The sequence below is a fragment of the Aythya ferina genome (genome assembly GCF_964211825.1).
Source record: "Aythya ferina genome assembly, chromosome: 2".
In the NCBI taxonomy this organism is placed as follows: domain Eukaryota; kingdom Metazoa; phylum Chordata; class Aves; order Anseriformes; family Anatidae; genus Aythya; species Aythya ferina.
Genome location: NC_140297.1, coordinates 95,685,055 through 95,704,036, shown reverse-complemented (window position 1 = coordinate 95,704,036; position 18,982 = coordinate 95,685,055). Strand labels below are relative to the sequence as shown.

At 37.2% G+C, this 18,982-nt stretch overlaps 1 protein-coding gene across 1 annotated transcript in view; it reads left to right on the top strand.

The window, feature by feature from the left end:
• LOC311432394 (uncharacterized protein) overlaps window positions 1-13,787 on the top strand; it is a 45,261-nt gene extending 31,474 nt beyond the window's left edge. The window contains exons 2-4 of the mRNA XM_084510819.1: window positions 12,076-12,176; window positions 12,811-12,829; window positions 13,686-13,787. Of these exons, the coding sequence (XP_084366945.1) occupies window positions 12,076-12,176; window positions 12,811-12,829; window positions 13,686-13,758 (193 nt within the window). The 3' untranslated portion in view covers window positions 13,759-13,787. The remainder of the gene's footprint in view (window positions 1-12,075; window positions 12,177-12,810; window positions 12,830-13,685) is intronic.
• The last annotated feature ends 5,195 nt before the right edge of the window (window positions 13,788-18,982 follow it).

Here is an 18,982-nt window from a genome sequence, read left to right as displayed (position 1 = left end):
AGATAATGTATTTATATTGTAACCAGAGAGTAATAAAGTCATACTTCTGTTGTCTGGACAGGTAAATGTTACTTTCAAAAGCATAGCTGGGGTCAAGAGCAAGCTGTCCAGGGGACAGGTTATTAGCCACTCTTCTGCAGATGTTTCCAGCCCAGTCATTGGAAGATGTTGATAAAAAATTTCCCTTCCTGGAAAATAATGGAATTGTTTCCTAACTTCTCAAACCAAGATCTGGCACAAGACAGATCTTGAAGCTAGAAGTGTACTAAGATGTTGGAGGTGCATACTTCCCCACTGGAAGCAGCAGTAGCAACCAGGACAAAGAGGAGCTGAATCAGTGTTTCTGGTCCTATATAGACCCATTATTTTATCCACTGATGGGGAAGCTTCGGTGTGTACAGGAAGACAAAATTAGTGGTAACGTCTAAACCGATGGACAGGACATTCATCTGAATCCCATTTTTTAGCTGCCAGACTTGTTCTGTTGTCCATGATTTACCTGCAGAGGCCAGCTGGCTGAGTTGAAAACTTGACGCCATTTAGGCAAGTTGAAGGCTGATGTATTTACAATGGGAGGACAGCAAGTACTATGCATACAAATGACAAGGACCATACTTTTGTACATTGCCTCTTTTAGGGCTTATACTACAGTCCAATAATGCTGTAATAAAAATCAGCTTTGTCTTCCAGCATGGAAATGAGCTTGCAAAGCCATAAAAGTGCTCAGCATTCTGGACTCCTATAACTGTCTGTGGCTAATGAATGAGAATATTGATTCTGTGAAACACAGCTACTGAGAACTCCAATTTCCATATATGTTTAACTCATATTTTGGGCACCATTTAAACAGCATAATAATTTGAAAACTGTTTAATACAGTGTAGAAGACTTTTGTAGATCTTCTGGAGTAAGTATTTAAATATATATTTAAACAATTTTTCCCCCTAGATGTGTGTGTCTTTTAGAGAGTTGGTTCGCTTTAGTATGTAATTATATGTCAGTTTGAATTTTTCCCTTAGGGAGTTTAAAAATACTAACACCTACTGAAACTGTATTAAGAACCATTGTCTTCATTGTCTAGATATTTTGTAATCTGTCTGAGCCAATCTTCAACTTAAAGGTGGTTTATTTTGTACACATAACATCAGAAGAGGTTTCTTTGGTAATATTTAAAATATGTACCATGCTTTTTTCTTCTTCTTTCTTACCAGCACAGTGTTTTGTATGCAAAATTCATTTCAAGGGAAGATCTTTACTTTTGAAACTCACTCTTGCACCTATGCCTGAAGCCAGGAAAAGCATATAGTACTGTTTATTTCATTAGATCATGCAGCCAATTAATCAAGATTTGAATGAGTATCAAGATGTAGCCTTCATTTTGTCTGCTTATTAACTTTCATTATGTGTAAATTTAAGGTGTAATTGTTAACAGGATGGATTATGCTGTAAAGTGTTTTTTTTTCTTTCTTTTTTTTTTTTTTCTTATAACAGCATTCCTTCACAGGTCCCCTTGTTAAAGCATACTCAGGGTGATATATTATGTTAAGAAGGTTTAAAACATAAGGTGACAATGACCTTCCCTTTAATTAACTATGATGGAAATAAAGGTGAGAACAATGATGATGAAGCTCTGCTGGAGACCATAAATCATCTGCTGCACTGGTTAGACAGGACACAGCTACAAAAATAACCTTGCAATTCACAGGTTAAATGGCTCTTCCATTGTGCTGTATTCACTATTTTCGATTTACATACATACAGATAGTTTTAATTGTGCAACTGTGTAAAAATGTCTTTGATCAAACAATGAGTTTTTCTCTGAATATACCTGGAATTACTTAACCATTTTGTTTGTTACAATATTACTGTGTTCTCATTTTTAAAGAGCAAAATTATATATGAAGCAATGGCAATTTAGTATACTTCTATTTTCCTCTAGAATCCTGGGCTGAAAAGGAAAGTAGTCAGAATAATGTTTTATTATTATTTTAATAATTTTTGTTTCTCCTAGTGATGCTGGGCTTTCATCATACTATGTGAGATGAGATTGCCAGTTAGACTTCCTTAGCATTAAGAATCTTTTTTCTAAATATGTCACCCTATCTGGGAGTTACAGACTTATATTGCTTAGTATACCAAACAGAGTTTGCAATATAATGGGAACATTTAAATTTGAATTACACTTCAAAAGAAGTCATAAATACATTGACTAGGGTCAACTATAGCACAATAAAGTAAGCAAGACTTTTGTCACCTTGACTATCAGCATTGCAGAAGGGCTTCCTGTTCAAATTGGTACATGCTAGATAATCATGTAAGATCAGAATAGGTTAAGAAGCCTTCCTCTTAGATTATAAAATTGTGAAACTACTACGGAATATTTGACTCTTTATGTTTTATGTCTGTTGATTCCCCATGAAGATGTATTTTAAGACTTTGAAAGTGGTAAATCTAAACTCAGAAAACAGAAAGACTTGCAAAAAAAAGTCCTAGAAGATTTCTTAGTGGTTATTAAAGGGCACTAAGTAACAGAATTTTGGAATTTATCTGGATATTTTTGTAACCGATATGAAAGAGGCAGGTCTTGTAGAAATGAAAACAACTGAAAGAAAGGAATGTAACAGAAAGCCCAGAATGAAATGTTTGTTCATTTCTGTGTTGTAATGCCAGCAGGCTTTGCTGGAATAAGTTTTGGGAGGTAACTTTTTTCAAAAAACAAAAAACATACAATCATGATAGGAGTATGGAGTTTTATCTTAGGCATTTCTCAACCACCTTAATTTAGCATATTAAGATAAATGAGCAGAGTACCTTCAGCATTTTGAAGTTCTGAAACAACAACAACAAAAAAAAGATCATGGGTGAAGATCTAGCTGTCTGGAAATTACTTCTTTTATGAATAGAAGGACTTAGGGCAGCAAATTTTTTTGTAGTTAAATAATATTGGTATATTGGATTTGTTTAAAGAGAGTGTATAAAAGGAGGAATATCAATTATTATTGCTTCAGCAAAAGTTAAACTTTTTTTTTTTTTTTTTTTTTTTTTTTTTTTAAGTGTGCAGTATAATTCTGCATTAGTCCTTGCTCTCTGTTTGTGATTGGCAGTGTGCATAGGTCTTGAGGTACAGACATTACTGATCTGGAAATCTGTTTTCTTTGTGTGCTGGGAAATGTGTAGGCAGCACATTCAGGTGTTTATTTTGTTTAGCATCATTAACCCAATGAAAAAGAGTGTACCTCATTGAGGCACATTGAAATTAAGGCCAGAGGGGTTTCACATCATCCTCTCTGTATGCTTCACAAGGCTCTAAGTGCTCCAAAAATCACTTGCAACAAATTTACAGATTGGTTATAGCAGGTAGTGTGAATCTTAGAAAAACATGTTGATTAGTAACAGGACTGACTGGGACATCATTACTTGCAAATACCTCAGTGATATGAGGGAAGTGATTGGGCAAGATCCTTGCAAATGATCCCAAAGACACCAAGTTGGGGGGAAATGTTGATCTGCCGGAGGGTAGGAAGGCCATGCAGAGGGACCTGGACAGGGTGGGTCGATGGGCAGTGGACAATGGAATGAGGTTCAACATGGCTCAGTGCCAGGTCCTGCACTTTGGCCACAACAACCCCATGGCATGCTACAGGCTTGGGGTAGAGTGGCTGGAAGACTGTGCAGAAGAAAAAGATCTGGGGGTGTTGGTTGATGCTCACCTGAAGATGAGCCTGCAGTGTGCCCAGGTGGCCAAGAAGGCCAATGGCATCCTGGTTTGTATCAGGAATAGCATAGCCAGCAGGACCAGGGAGGTGATCGTCCCCCTGTACTCTGTCCTGGTGAGGCTGTAGCTTGAGTACTGTGTTCAGTTTGGGGCCCCTCACTACAAGTAGGACATCAAAGCCCTGGAACGTGTCCAGAGAAGGGCTGTGAAGCTGGTGAAGGGCCTGGGACTCAAGTCCTATGAGGAGTGGCTAAGGGAACTGGGGTTGTTGTCTAGAGAAGAGGAGGCCCTTATTACTCCCTACAGCTACCTGAAAGGAAGGTGTGTGGAGCTGGGGGTCGGCCTCTTCTCACAGATAACTAGCGATAGGACAGGAGGGAATGGTTGTGCCAGGGGAGGTTTAGGTTGGAAATTAGGAGACATTTCTTTTCAGAAAGAGCAGTCAGGCATTGGAACGGTATGCCCAGGGAGGTGGTGGCATCACCGTCCCTGGGGGTGTTCAAGGAAAGGTTGGACCTGGTGCTTAGGGACATGGTTTAGTGGGTGACATTGGTATTAAGGGGATGGTTGGACCAGATCAACTTGGAGATCTTTTCCAACCTTAATAATTCTATGATTCAATATTACTGTGTATTGGGTAGTCCTGTGATCCAGATAATGGTGATAATTCCTTCTCAGCACACCTTTAATGCTTGGTATGATGTGTACGAGAAGAATCATAGAGATGTGGGAGAAGATACTCAGCATTTGCCTCACCTTGTGTTCTTTCACACTGCTCAAGATCAGAGACCTCTGTCCCTGATGGTAGGTGGTCTCTGATGCTTCTAACCTCTCCTGACCTCCACATAGGCAGTGAAGGAGGAGAAAAATCTTTTCCAGCTCTATGGGCATTTGGGCCTGGAAGACAATACTCATTTTCATACTTGAATTCAGCATAGAACAACAAATATTCAGAGTATCTTCTGGACAGAGAAGAAGACTACTACTGTATTTAGTATATTTAGTATTAACTATTACGTAGTCTCTAAGCTAGTCACATTCTTTGGACAGTTAGTGTGGCTCAGGTCTCTTGGATTTCATTGAGCCCCTTGAAACTCTGATGAGTTATTTGTTTTCGATGAATTACTCTGGCATTCTTATGAGAAGAGCTGCAGTCTCAATCTGCTTTTCACAGTCTTCAAAACTTCATACTTAATAAACATCTCCACTGGAGAACTTTTTTACTGTACAAATGTGAAAACATGATTTCTAAAGGATAGCAGTCTGGTGCTAGTGCCACATACTCATATATTTTTACCATAGCTACTATTTTTGAGTCAGTGGAAAAAAGTGCTAATGTTAGGGCACTGACCTGTTGGTGATGGATAAAATGGTGTTAAGGGACAGCAGAACTCTCAGGTGCTAAGAGCAGAGCCCAAAAGAGACAGAGGTGGATCCTAGCTTGTCTTCCTCCTGTGAGAATGGCAACAGACTCCACAGTTTCAGGCAAGAATGCAAAATTCATTTCCTTAGTTTAATTTTCTCTGAAGTAGCTGGTCAATAGTCAATCTCCCATAAATAATAAAAGTAAGCCTTTGAGGGAAAATGAGAAATTACTTTGCTGCTGCTGCTATCACTTCCTTCTCTCTGGCTCTGTAAATCTTTTGACTGTTTTGACTCAATTTACCTCAATCTTTTTAGGAAATATTTTTTTTTTTACCATTGCTATTAGTTCCTACATGGTGGTTAGGTGTGATTCCTCCCCACTACTTCATTGCCTCTTGGTTGGCCTTTCCATTAGAAGGAATAGCTTTCTACAAGATGTTGTAATTATCTGGTTTTCATAATCTTGTTTTCATGCTCTGACCTAACTAAGTGGCAAGTTCCACTACCCGTGCTTGTACTGCACTGGTACTCATAGAAATTCCTTTGTAATTTTTTTTCTTGCCTGTACATTGTCTCTACCTGGCCTCAAAGTTTTTCTCAGTATTTTATTTTCCCATGTTAATAAGTGCTCCAAGACTCACACCCACATTGGAGCCATAAGTCATTTGTAATTAATGTGGTGAAGCTGAAAACTGTCTTTTCCTCAGTACTTCTTTTAAGTTTAATGGTTTTAATATGCGAGATTGTTGGTAACTTTTACATTGAAAATTTGGAGGATACCTGGATACTACTGAACAAATGATAGATAAAGAAGAGACATAAAAAAGGAACTAAGAACAGAAACGAGGGACAGAGCATGAGGTCACTTTTATGATCAAGCTTTTGTAACTATTCTTACTCATGGCAAGGAGTGAGTAAGGAAAGAGCAAGAATTACTGTAGTTTTACTCATTTAATGACTACTAAAAGCCCTGGAAAAGCTCCCATGAAGTTGCACAGGTACACAGCTAAGAGATGTGGTTAGACTTTTAAAATCTAAAATAAAACTTGTTCTTTTCTTCTTTGTCAAAGGAGGAAAAACATTTCTCATTGTCCACTGTACTTTTGTTTATTTAGTTTCTGGTTTTATTTTGTCTTTTGTCTGGCATTCCAACATATTAAAACAGTTTAGGGCAGCCAAACTGATTACAGTTTTATACCTTTAGCTTTTTTATTAATTTTAATGACAGCAGTAATATTTGCATTTTTAGAAGGGTGTACAAATTTTAAATGGTCTTTTAAGTGTTTGTGGTGGACAGGCAGTTGAGACATTGCTGTAGAGCTTATCTTAGTGTGTTGAATTTCCTCTGTATAGATGATCTCAGCCAGTGAGCTAAGGACTCAGTAGAAAACATTCTGGATATTCTGTTTTCATGCATTACGTATACCATCTGCAAATCTGTAGGGGACTCTATGTTGCACACCTATTGAGACTGAATTCTTGGTACCTGAGACATGCATTCTGTATGTACACATCCTTCACAATTACCTAACATGAATTGGATACAACCACTGTTAATGTTAGCCTCAATTCAAGCATGTTTATTCAGGTAAAATGCTACTGTGTAGAAAATGCTGCTCACCTTAGTGAATTCGTAGTTAAACTCATGGTTAGGATTCATAAGGGCATGAAAGGTTTGTTTTCTTACTGTGGGTAGAGGGAAATGGCTAGGCAGGTTTGGTGCTGTTTTTTTGGGGAATGGGTTTAGGCAGGTTTGGTGCTGTTTCTTGGGGAGTGGGATTTTGGCTTTTGTAAAGCCAGAGAACAGAGGGCAAGAAGAGTCAGTTTCATAGTTTAAATTCTAGATAGCATTGTAAAATGACTTTTAAGCAAATTATGATGTTTTAACACAACTTTTCATAGGTTGTACTTAAAAAAAAAGTGTCAACATTTAAATCAGTAGAAGTGCCCTTTCCCCTTGAGCTATCTGAAGCATGGTTGCATTTGGTTGTAATGCTTTGCTTTGGTTCTGCACTAGGATGAGAAGGTGACTTTATTGACAGTTAATAAAATGGAAACCTATTGACTGACTTTGGATCAATCTCAGATTTTGAAATCAGGAGTTTTGGGGAGTGATTAACAAAACCTCCTTTCTTTACTTGAGGAAGTGGGAATATGGGAAAGCCCTACTGGCATTTACACTCTAGGAAAGGTTATCCTTACAGGAGTTCTGCTCTCAAAGTTTCATCCAGTTTCCTGACTTTGTGATGAAAAACATTTTTCTAGACCCTCTCTCAAGAAGAGTTTGCAAAAGTCTTGGAGTTTTTCAGGGGGGGTTTCAAGTTTTGCTGAAAATATTCATATCAAGCCTTGTTATTAATTTGTACAATTGCTGAAAGTTCTGCATTACATGCTCAATTTTTTTTAAGTCATAGGCTTGTGGAGTGTTGGTCAAATAGCTTAGAATGAGATAAGCAAAGGGTAGAATAACAGCATAATTAGAGAGTCCAGTAAATCAAAACCTCCCACCCAAATTCTCAATAAAATTATCTGCACTAGAGTATTAATAGGTCTTATGGCACCAGCGGGATGGTAAGAAGTTCTATTCAGAATCATTAATTTAAAAAAAATGCAAAAGAAAAAAATATGAAGGAAATAGAATTTGTTGTTGAGCAAATGAAAGTCAAATCAATTTGACTGGATCTTTTTAAAAACAGATTTTGCTTGGTTTGTTGCCATTTTAATTTTTTTCCCATACTTGGTGCTAATCAGGCATGACAAATAGGCTCACCTTTGAACACACTTTGCACTAATAATGTCATAAAGTAACTCCTTTTAATTGTTACCCCAGGCCACTGTCATCAGACAAGCTCATAAAAAGAAAGTAGTGACAGCTTTCACTTCTGCTGGATTTATGAAAGATTTCTCACCTATGCCCAGCTGCTTTGTGTTTGCATTACTATTCTAGGTTTGACCTTTGATCAAAGAAGCAATACATTATGTTTTCTACAACAACTCTCACTATCACTTCAATTCAGACATGTATTCTTGCAGTGCATGGCCGTTGAGAAAACTTTGCACTTAGAAAATACAAAAGGTAGTCAATCTACAGGCCGTTAGTTCACTACTACTACTTTAGTTCACTACTGTAATGTAGCGAATGTTTTGGAGCCAGATGCATATTTTAAAATTAGTAATTTATTCCACAATTTATATAATTCCACAATTTATATATTTTTGTTGTTGTTGTTGTTTGTTTTTTGTTTTTTCCTTCACAAATTGTGTAAGCAAAGACTCTCATATGTGTTCATTATTTAAAACTGTTCACCTGATAACTTCTGTGAATAATTCTTGGTCTTGGTCTGTAGCTCATTCTCAAGGATCTCATTGTGAATATTTGATCATCGAAATTCCAGCTCAGTGACTCATCACCTAAATCATATGGTATGCTTCTGCCAGGATGGAGGAGCACAGCCCTTAATTTTCTACTTAATGATTCAGAAAGCAGTGAGCACTTGTCCTCTGAAAGTCAAGGCCCTTTATTGAATACCAAGAACTTGAGGTCTTATCTTAGTCATTGGTTTTAGCAGATATTGGAGGTAATAGCTGATAAATGCACATTCTAAATTCTCTCTCCTTTCCTTTCCTTTCCTTTCCTTTCCTTTCCTTTCCTTTCCTTTCCTTTCCTTTCCTTTCCTTTCCTTTCCTTTCCTTTCCTTTCCTTTCCTTTCCTTTCCTTTCCTTTCCTTTCCTTTCCTTTCCTTTCCTTTCCTTTCCTTTCCTTTCCTTTCCTTTCCTTTCCTTTCCTTTCCTTTCCTTTCCTTTCCCTTTCCTTTCCTTTCCTTTCCTTTCCTTTCCTTTCCTTTCCTTTCCTTTCCTTTCCTTTCCTTTCCTTTCCTTTCCTTTCCTTTCCTTTCCTTTCCTTTCCTTTCCTTTCCTTTCCTTTCCTTTCCTTTCCTTTCCTTTCCTTTCCTTTCCTTTCCTTTCCTTTCCTTTCCTTTCCTTTCCTTTCCTTTCCTTTCCTTTCCTTTCCTTTCCTTTCCTTTCCTTTCCTTTCCTTTCCTTTCCTTTCCTTTCCTTTCCTTTTCCTTTCCTTTCCTTTTCCTTTTCCTTTTCCTTTTCCTTTTCCTTTTCCTTTTCCTTTTCCTTTTCCTTTTCCTTTTCCTTTTCCTTTTCCTTTTCCTTTTCCTTTTCCTTTTCCTTTTCCTTTTCCTTTTCCTTTTCCTTTTCCCTTTCCCTTTCCCTTTCCCTTTCCCTTTCCCTTTCCCTTTCCCTTTCCCTTTCCCTTTCCCTTTCCCTTTCCCTTTCCCTTTCCCTTTCCCTTTCCCTTTCCCTTTCCCTTTCCCTTTCCCTTTCCCTTTCCCTTTCCCTTTCCCTTTCCCTTTCCCTTTCCCTTTCCCTTTCCTTTCCTTTCCTTTCCTTTCCTCCTGATTTTAAACTAGATGCTTTGATAAGTGTTCCTACTCTTACATGTATGTTCTTTTCTTTCTGCAACTATTCCAGGTAGCTAACAGAAAAGTTTGAAATTATTCAAATTGCATTTCTGCAATTTATAGTAGTATATTAATTTATAGGATTTATAGTAGCAAAAAATAATAGTAACAGAAATTATTGCTAGTGTGCAGTGATACATGCTCACAATTTTGTAATTTGAAAAGAAGAGTTTATGTTCAGATTTATAGTATAGTTCTGTCTATTTTTATTTGGGTCTACAATAGGATTTCTGACTTTGATTCATAACAAATTTCAGAGATGGTTTAGAATTTAATTTCAGGATTCTACCACATTTGTGGTTGTGATTCCATTGATTTTAGAAAGCCAGAAAAAAGATTTTTTTTACAATTTATTTATTTATTTATTTATTTTTCCCTCTCTTTAAAGAACGCTAATTCTTCTCATAATCACAGAATCACAGAATTTCTAGGTTGGAAGAGACCTCAAGATCATCGAGTCCAACCTCTGACCTAACACTAATAGGCCCCACTAAACCATATCCCTAAGCTCTTGTGATATAAATTTTGTGGGAACTGCATTTTGCCTGCCTTAATGCTTCCCCTTAGTACTGAATATTGTTAAACTATTTATTAAACTATTGTTAACTATTAATAATATGTTAAACTATTCTTAAACTATTAAATAGTTCAATAGGTTTAAATAAAGGTGGTTTATTTGGTCTGTCCACCAAGTCTTGGTACCTGATCAGTTTGTTCTCTTTCAAACAGCTTAATTTCAGAGGTCTTCAGTACAGCATATTATTTAGAATCAACAAATTCAGCAATCAGTGACATTTTGGGTTCATAGAGATGTACATTAAGATTTAACAGTGTGTTTGTGGTATATATTTCCATTCATAAATAATTTGCTGTATACCTGGGTCTTTATAGATGACTTTGAGCAACCTTCTCTGGTGGAAGGTGTCTCTGCCCATAGTAGGGGTGTTGGAATTAGATTATATTTAAGGTCCCTTCCAACCCAAACCATTCTATGATTCTGTGACTTTTCTGTGTTTCAGGCTCTCAGGGTTGATGGGGACAGAAGTTAGTACACTATGAGCAACGTCAGGAGGGAACTGGAATACTCAGAATCCTAGTTCTTCCTAATTTGCCTTCTTGTTATTGCAAGCAGAAAGTTATTTCAGTATTTTCTAAGTTACCCTTCCACCTGGCCTTCTCCTGACAGTCTATATAGATCAGTTCAACTTTGCCAATACATAAGTTGTGACTCTATTTACCTCCATAAGAAAAGACACGTGCTGTCAAATGCATAAATGTACTACTCAAATGACAGGTTGGATACTGTGCTGAATGTTGTTTATAGCACTTTATTCAGCACTTTATTCACCATCAGTGACTTCTGTTTTATAAACTACCTGAAGCTACTGTATATTCTTATTACTGCATGGGTAAACTGTACATCCATCAGTCTTAGACCTAGTTTTAGAGAGAATACATGTCTATCATAAAACTATACTGATGAATTAAAACATTTTAGACATGTTATGTAATCACGTAGAAACATTTATCTACTTTTTAAAGGCAACATGTATATTTGAATAGATATATTGGGTACATTCTGCAGCCCACAGTGTTCAGGAAGAATTTTACTCTAATTTGAGGTATTTCTAGTTAGATTTTAATGGTGTTTAGAGAAAAGGTGACATGATGACTTTAAATGAATGTTGCAAAAATAGCTTGTAAGTTACTAGATATTCAACATTAATATCAGTTTCATTATTATTTTCTTTTTCCCTGTGGGTAAAAATTTTATGTAAAGTGCTATGACTTGCATAGTTTATACTTGATAAAAGTTTCAAGAAATACTTTTCCTTTTTTGGGCTGTGTGCAAAAATTTGCAAGCCAGTCAGGTACTGATACCAGATATGGCAGTAGACACACTTGGGAAAGAAAAAAAAAAACACACTCTCTCAATAATGCCGCAAAATATTATTTCCTAATGTGTTCTGAGGTTTCAAAATTCAGCCTTCCAAATATATGAAAAGTCAATATGGAATAGAAATATCTAGTTTTTCAGACTGAAAATTTCAAAATATGCAGTTAAATAACACTTGCCTTTAGCTAGAAGAGTTCATTTGAATAAGTTTTTTTCTCAGATCCAATAATTCCCAGGCTGGTTTTTTTTTTTTTTTTTTTTTTGGTTGGTTTTATTTATGATAGATTTAGTGAAAAGACTGGAATAGCTTAAGAAATTATGTCTTTCTTATTCTAATACATTTCCCTTTTTTTCAGTGTTAGAAGAGACAGATATTTCCTATTGATCAGCACTGTTTTCAGACATGGGGGGACTGTTTTCACCTTCTAGCAAATAGGTAGGAGCTAATGCCGGGAGGATGGTGCAAAGCTTTTGCTTAAGGTTGGGGGAGATGATTAAAATGAACAAAATTAAAGTCTCATCACAGGAAGCAGTAACCATACTTATCAATATAGAAGGTGTACGACAAGCAGCTTAAAGATGTTCTCAGTGTTTACTCCCATTTGCAGATGTCATTTACCTTGCAGGGCTTCTTTCTACAGAAAGACAGACCAGAAGGGGCTGCTAAATGTGAAGAAAGAAGCACTAACTTCCTGCAGAACCATCAGTTTGTCAGTTTGGAAAAGAGGTAATTTTACCTGAATCTATCCAAATAGCTTGAAAAGGTACTTTATACTCTGACGTTCTCTTGTTCTAATTCATTCAGTTGACCTAGGAAATATAATAAAGAAACCAGTCAAGGATGCCTTCCTTTGTAAATAATGCAATAACAAAGTGCTGTTAAGGATTCAGAATTAGAAGCTAGTGCACTTGTTTCTTGTTTCAATTAACAGGCACAGATCATGCAGTCAAATCCCAGTCTTTATTAGATATATGAAGAATTAAATTCATGCTAGTTTAAAGGATTTCTTGGAATTGCTCCAGGTGAAAAGGGATGTTCTAAAGTAAGATAATAATAGGTATTAAAATACCCATTTTTCAGATGTAATTCAGTAGAGCTTTATCGTGAACGTAGAACATTTGAGATGTGAAGTTAAGTCAAGGTAAAGTCTCTCCCATTTCCTTCCTTTTTCCTTCCCTTACTGAATTTTCTAGAATCGTTTTTTCACCTGGGGCAGATGGTTCCTTAACTGCAGGGTTGATGCAGCTTCAGGTCACAGGGGGAAATATTTTTTGGAGGAAAAAACACCAAACAGATGGTGAGTTGTTTTTTTTTTTTTTTTTTTCTTTAAATGTTTTCAAACATCCTGATGTGTTTGCAGGAGAGCAACAACAAAAGAGGTAAGTATGGCTGGGGTCATAGTAGAAGTAATCCGCAGAAGCTGATACTACAATGGTTCATGGATTTCCATCTTTTCTTCTTTTATGGTAGTGTGCAAGTACAGGTGTGGCTTGTGCAGCCTTAGTAGCTGCAAAAACTACCTGAAGGAGAAATTCCTTTCTTCTAAAGCTAAAGCAATCTATTTTTTCAGGTGGTGTCCAGAAAAACAGTATTTTCCCTTTGATGTTTTTAATTACACATGTTCACTGTAATGCTTTCAAACTCCTTAATTGTAAGAATTCCTGCCCTAAGTATCTAAAAATTGTTTGCCTTTGAAGAATGCAAATATGACAAAACATTTAAAGGCCTGTAAGCATTCAGTACTACAATACACTTGCTTAAATACTGTTTGCAGTGAATATGGATTTTTTTTAATATATCTAAATTCACACTGCAGTTTTAAAAAAGGTGGTCTCAGTATAGTTTCCATGTAACAGTTTAAGCACATTCTGCACCCTGCACTTGTTCATGCAAGTGACAGGATTTACACAACTAAAGCTGTTTATTCCAGTGCACTGCCATGAGAGTTTTATATGAAAACTACTACTTCATATCCATAATTTATAACTACATTTTGCCTCTTCTGTATTTGTACAGCACCATAAAGAAACTCAAAAGGCAGCCCCATGTGCAAAGAATTAAACACTAAAATAAAATTTCATTGTTAATAAAAATGTTTAACTTTTCTTGTTTTCCTGCTGCTAATGACAGCTGTTTTGTATTGCTTTTCAAGTTGTCCACCTTTAGTTGGTTACTTACATTAAGGGAAAGTCTTTGCCCAAAATGTAACTCTTTTCTTTCTGAATATTTTTGCAGGTTTATGAAAAATATGTCTTTAAAACAAAAATTAAAGCAAAACACAATTTCTTTAAATCTGCAACTCCAGTGATCGATAATAAAGTAACAAATTTAAGTGGGTTTAGTATTTTTACTTGAAGCTTGTGGAAATTACTGCCTTCATCTCTGCAAGTGTCAAAACATTAATTTGTGTCAAGAACATATGCTTTCAGTACTTAAAACAAGCTTGTTTTTGTGCTGTTGCTCTGCCTTGTTAGTTCTTACACTTCAATTGTCTAGAAAGGTTGCCCCTCTCTACTATAAAAAAATAAAAAAAAGCCAGGAATAATTTCACCACTGATTGAATGAATGCAATGAACAGTCATTCCTCGCTGAGAAAGGCTGAGCCTCCTGCCATTGTTCTCTTGACAAATAGTGAATGTCCTCCCTTTCCACTGTCTGACCTTGACTAATTGTGGAGAATTGGTGCAGCTGTCCCTGGCTCATTCAGGGCTGCAACACAAGGGCATGTAAGAAACTTTAAGCTGCCATCATAAAACTCCAGTTTGAGGACTTCATCACAATGCATGGTGCTCACTTTTTTGTTGCTGCTGTTTAGCTTGTTGCTATTTACTTCCTCTGATAGTGTATTTTATAGTCACACTGTTTTCTTCTCATTTGCTTTTGTATGTATCAGAAATACATAGATTGTAGTGAGAGTATTTCTAAAAGAGATAGGTAAAGTCACATGGAGAAATACTTATAAAACCATCAATTAAAAAGGTGAGAAGATAAGTTTATCTGGAATGTGAGTAGAGAAGCATATTTGTCCTTTTCTTTTTCCTTCAATCCTACAATCCATTAGATTTATTTATTTATTTATTTATGTAGAAAGCTTCAGTATATTTATTTGGAAAATGAAGAATATAATCAGAAAAAGTAATGTAGAAATAAAATTTTCTGGTGATGCTCTAAATATTGAGATTAAATGCGTATTTTAATTATAGTGTGTACCAAAGCAAGCTTAAAGTAACTTTCCTTAATACGGGTAGTATTGTAAATGTATATTAAAGATAATATAATCTATAATAGGTAATGTAGCTTGGAAATTTTACTGGAGATCTCTGGAGCGTTTTTATTATTTTATTTTTTAATTAGGATGAAAATTTTTCTTTAGAAAAGGGACAATTCAAAGTCTCTACACCACTGTAAGTCACACTTAGCTGTTAGTATTAGGGTAAAGTGGGACTTGTGTTTGAGTTGTAAACATGTCTTGTATTTGGGTAAATTCTGTATAGAAAGATAAATTGTCTCATTTCATTTAAGGTTGAACCTAGAATTCCTTGAAGTTCAGTTTGTCATCTAATGCATCTGTTTCAGTCCTGCTGCTCCTCAGCCACAGATACTTTTGACAGAATAAGTACCTTTCTGTAGAAGAATCGTACAAAGTGAAGGGCTTTATTTGTCTGCCCAATCTATATTGCAAATCCTTCTAGAATAAAGGACTTCTGGGCCCATGCCTGGTCTTCATGCCAACTGGATGACTGTTCAAGTCAGGCACATGAAATACATGTAAGTTAAGAAAATCAAATAAAGCCTCCACAAGAAGGAATGTGCAGAAACACAAGCCCCAGATTAGGTGGTAAAATACTTACTGAAGGAATGCAAGTAGCAGATAAAATTTCAGAAGTGATGGTGGCTTACGCTGACCTGGGCATGCCTAAGTCAGACAAGGTTGGGCTATATAACACTTCACCCCATGTACTATTTTTTCTGGATCTGCTCGGAGGACTGTGACTTGTCCCAGTGAGTAGTAGGATTTACGTAATTGTAAATTGTGCCCATAAGACCTTTTTCCACAAATACTCTACCATTATTACCTGTGCTGTTATGCAGATCAGGTGTTCTGCTTGGCATGTTGCTTATTGCATGGGAAGAGTGGCAACGTGACAGCATGCAGGCAGACATTTCAGATCTGATTGTTTTGTATTCCTGGAATTGCAATACGTAGTTAGGAAATGCTTAGAATTCTCTTTAAAAAATCCCGCCCTTTCTCCTGATACTTAGACCTGTACTGGTAAAGCATTTAGTGACAGCTTGTGACCTGTTTGAAGCCTTTCACCTGAAATTAAAATTTAGGAAATGTGTTGGTCGGCTAAGAGATCTGGCCTGAATGAGACATGGTTGTCTCACTGCTGTCACCTGACTGCAGTGTACAAGTCCCTCCTTGGTTTGACTTGAAGGGAGGTGATGGTCACATCTCCCTCCTTGCCTGTATAACAGCTTTCTGACAGACCTTGATCTCTTTCTGACTTCTTGTGTAATGGGTATAGCAACCTGGTGTTACCTGACTTCCAGTTTTATCATGTCTGAAAATGATTAGCTTTTACTTGAAACTTGGAGCAATCCACATTGAGGAGTACATTGGCAAACGTTGAATGTTGTAGTCATATCCTACTACTTCATATGTAGGAAACAAAGCTTTAATTTGTAAAATAGAAACAAAGTAAAACGCATATAAGAAGACTTATTATTAATGACTGTCATTAAGAGCAGCCATGAGGGCCCTGGTATTCCCATACTCCTGAGGGTGAACTGACTACGTAAGGCCACGCCGGGAAGTGGAGCCCAACTTTTTGGCCTCCCACTTATCTTCCTAGTAAGCAGATGAACACTGTGCCCCAGATTTCAGATCTATACAACAGAGTCCTTCAGCAACAATGCCAGTTTAAGTCCTACTTGGATCTGCAGGTTTTTGTTTTTGCATGGCAGTGTTCTGCTGTCCTGCTTGTGCCAGCACAGATGTTGCAGGCAGTGAGCTGGCTCAGGGACACATCAGAAAACAGTCAGTGAGGCTTATGCTTATTCTTCTCATCATTTTACAGTGAGTTAAACAAGATAAGAGGCTGGAATATGCTCAAAGAAGAGGGATATCTTCAAACCAGGTCACACTGACAGTCTGGCAGTTGCAAAGGCACTGCTGGGGCATGTTTGTGTGTTGCAAGTGGATAGTAATTGTGAGGTCTTTTGAAGAAGAAATCTTTAATCTGACATTGTTGCCAAGCACTCTATATTGTGGAAATGTGGCCCTTGGATGGTTTTAACTGTTGGTGTTTTAGATTTTCTATTGTGTGTAGATTAGAATTTGATTAGCAAGACACCACCCTCCTGCTGCCTTCTTCAGGCCTCCTGTGGATGTTGATTTCAGGCACAGAGAAACAAACTCATTCTCTGGGGTGGGAGTGAGGGATGAAAGAGCTTGCCAGTTTTTTGTCTTTTTCACTTCAGTCTGCCCAGCAGCAAACTAAGGTGTTTTGGGGCAACAAGGACACAGAGTGCTAGCATTTCAGGGTTGTGTTTAGGTTTGCCTTTGCAGATTCTCAGCTGTGCCTGGCAGTGTAGTACAAAGTGGTATCAGATTCAGGCTATCCGGCTTTGTTTCCCAACAGTCTTCGAGATGTAAACGATCAACGGGGGTTGTTGGCATGTGACTGGGAAACAGGACTCCTTGAAATGCTTGTCTTTTTCTTTTCTACAGAGCATATGGAAACTTAAGGGAAATAGCTCTTCCAAGAAGCTTGCACTTCTAAAATAAGTGTGACAAGAATAGAGAAGAATAGACAGGGCAGCCATGTTATTCAAGATGGGATAGGGATGGCTTTTGAACAGGTAGGATTATTGTGCATCTATTATCTATCTTTGTCCAGTGTATCTTCTGCTCTCTTTTCCCTTGAGTATCTACTCACTAGTTCTCTTCGTTCCTTCCTTTTATGATTTCTCCTCCATGCCCCATATGAGGGGTGAGTGAGTCCCATTTCAGCTTCTCTAAGCTCTCCCTGACTGACGGAAGAGAGAAGCACCAGAGACCTAAATCAGAAAAGCAGTGAACACCAGTCATGGAGAATGGTGGGACAGCTACCACATTTTAAAGTTTGGCACAACACAATTTTTTTTTAAAAAAGGTATAATGCTTTTTAAAAATGAAGACAGATTTTAAAATACGAGTTTTCTATCGCATGACTGAGAGCAGCCTGTACTAGTAACTATCACTTGCATCTGGTTTTGAGAACCTGGCTTCACTCTCTGGGACTCTGGAGCTGGGCTGCAATCTTTGTGCAGCAGGAAGGGGTCCACAAACTCTCTAGTTATTCTTGGAAACATTTGTGGGTAATATTCCATGGCTGAATTCTGACATCCTCAGCGGGTTGGATAACTCTTATGAATGCTGGCTGTCTGCTGTACATATGCATGTCTTGTTTATGTTTGTGAGGAAACCCAGCCAGAATGGCTTTCAGAACGCAGCACAGGAGTTGCACACTGAAGAGATTATTAGTATTATTTTTTTATTTAGGAATGAACACTGGCATTAATTAGTTAGGCCCTGCATAAAATATCAAGCTTTGTGAGCTTATTGTGCTGCTTGACATATCTAAACGCTCCTATCTTAAATGTTTTAGAGTAGCTATATTTATCAAGCAGAAGTAAAAATGGGAAAGATCCCATTTTTTTCTTGTCATTATACTGCATGCAGTGTTTATGGCATCCCATGCACAAAGACAGATATGCATACAACAGTGGGGATAACATACAAAGGATTACAGAAGAGCCAGCTAAACTATTTGATTTTCATGTGTACAGGCACATGACAGGACATGACTTTAGTACAATAGATCTGTTTCTTAAAATTCTGTGCACCATTATTAACTAGAAATTCAAATTAAGGCTTGCCTTTGCTTTCATACAGAATAGGAAATGGCATATTTAGATTTAATGCTTCTAAGATCTCTTCAGGAAAACAAAGCATCAAACAGGGTTGGAATGCAATTTTCTGAGTAGGAAGAGAGTGCTGCTCAGCGACAGAAGACAAATCATTATGTGTCTGATTTCTGCAAATCTTGCTTCACAGGAGTTGTAAAGCCGAGTGCTGAGGAAGGCATGCAAGGGTTAATATGATTTCCATTCCAGCGAGTTTTGCTTGCCATTATTTTCTTTTTCTTTTCTCCCTTTTAACTGATTCATAGCATAAAATCTTCCTGGACACCTAATTATCAAGCCAGCTCACAGTCACAGCTGTCTGCTTGGAGAACCCATTAGATGCAGCAGTTGAAGCCTCCATAATTCCCCAAACTTCCCGGTTGTGAATATTAAGAAAAGATTTTTACATGTCATATGCAATTCGGAGGTGGTGTGAATGGCGTTGGAAATGACGAGCTCTGAATGCTTGTCCATCACTCCATTCACTGGTTACAGGTGGTCTCATTTTCCACTTTCAGATATCGGCTAGCTATGACAGCAGGCACTTAATTTGCATGTTCGACAGACAACAAACGGCCCTG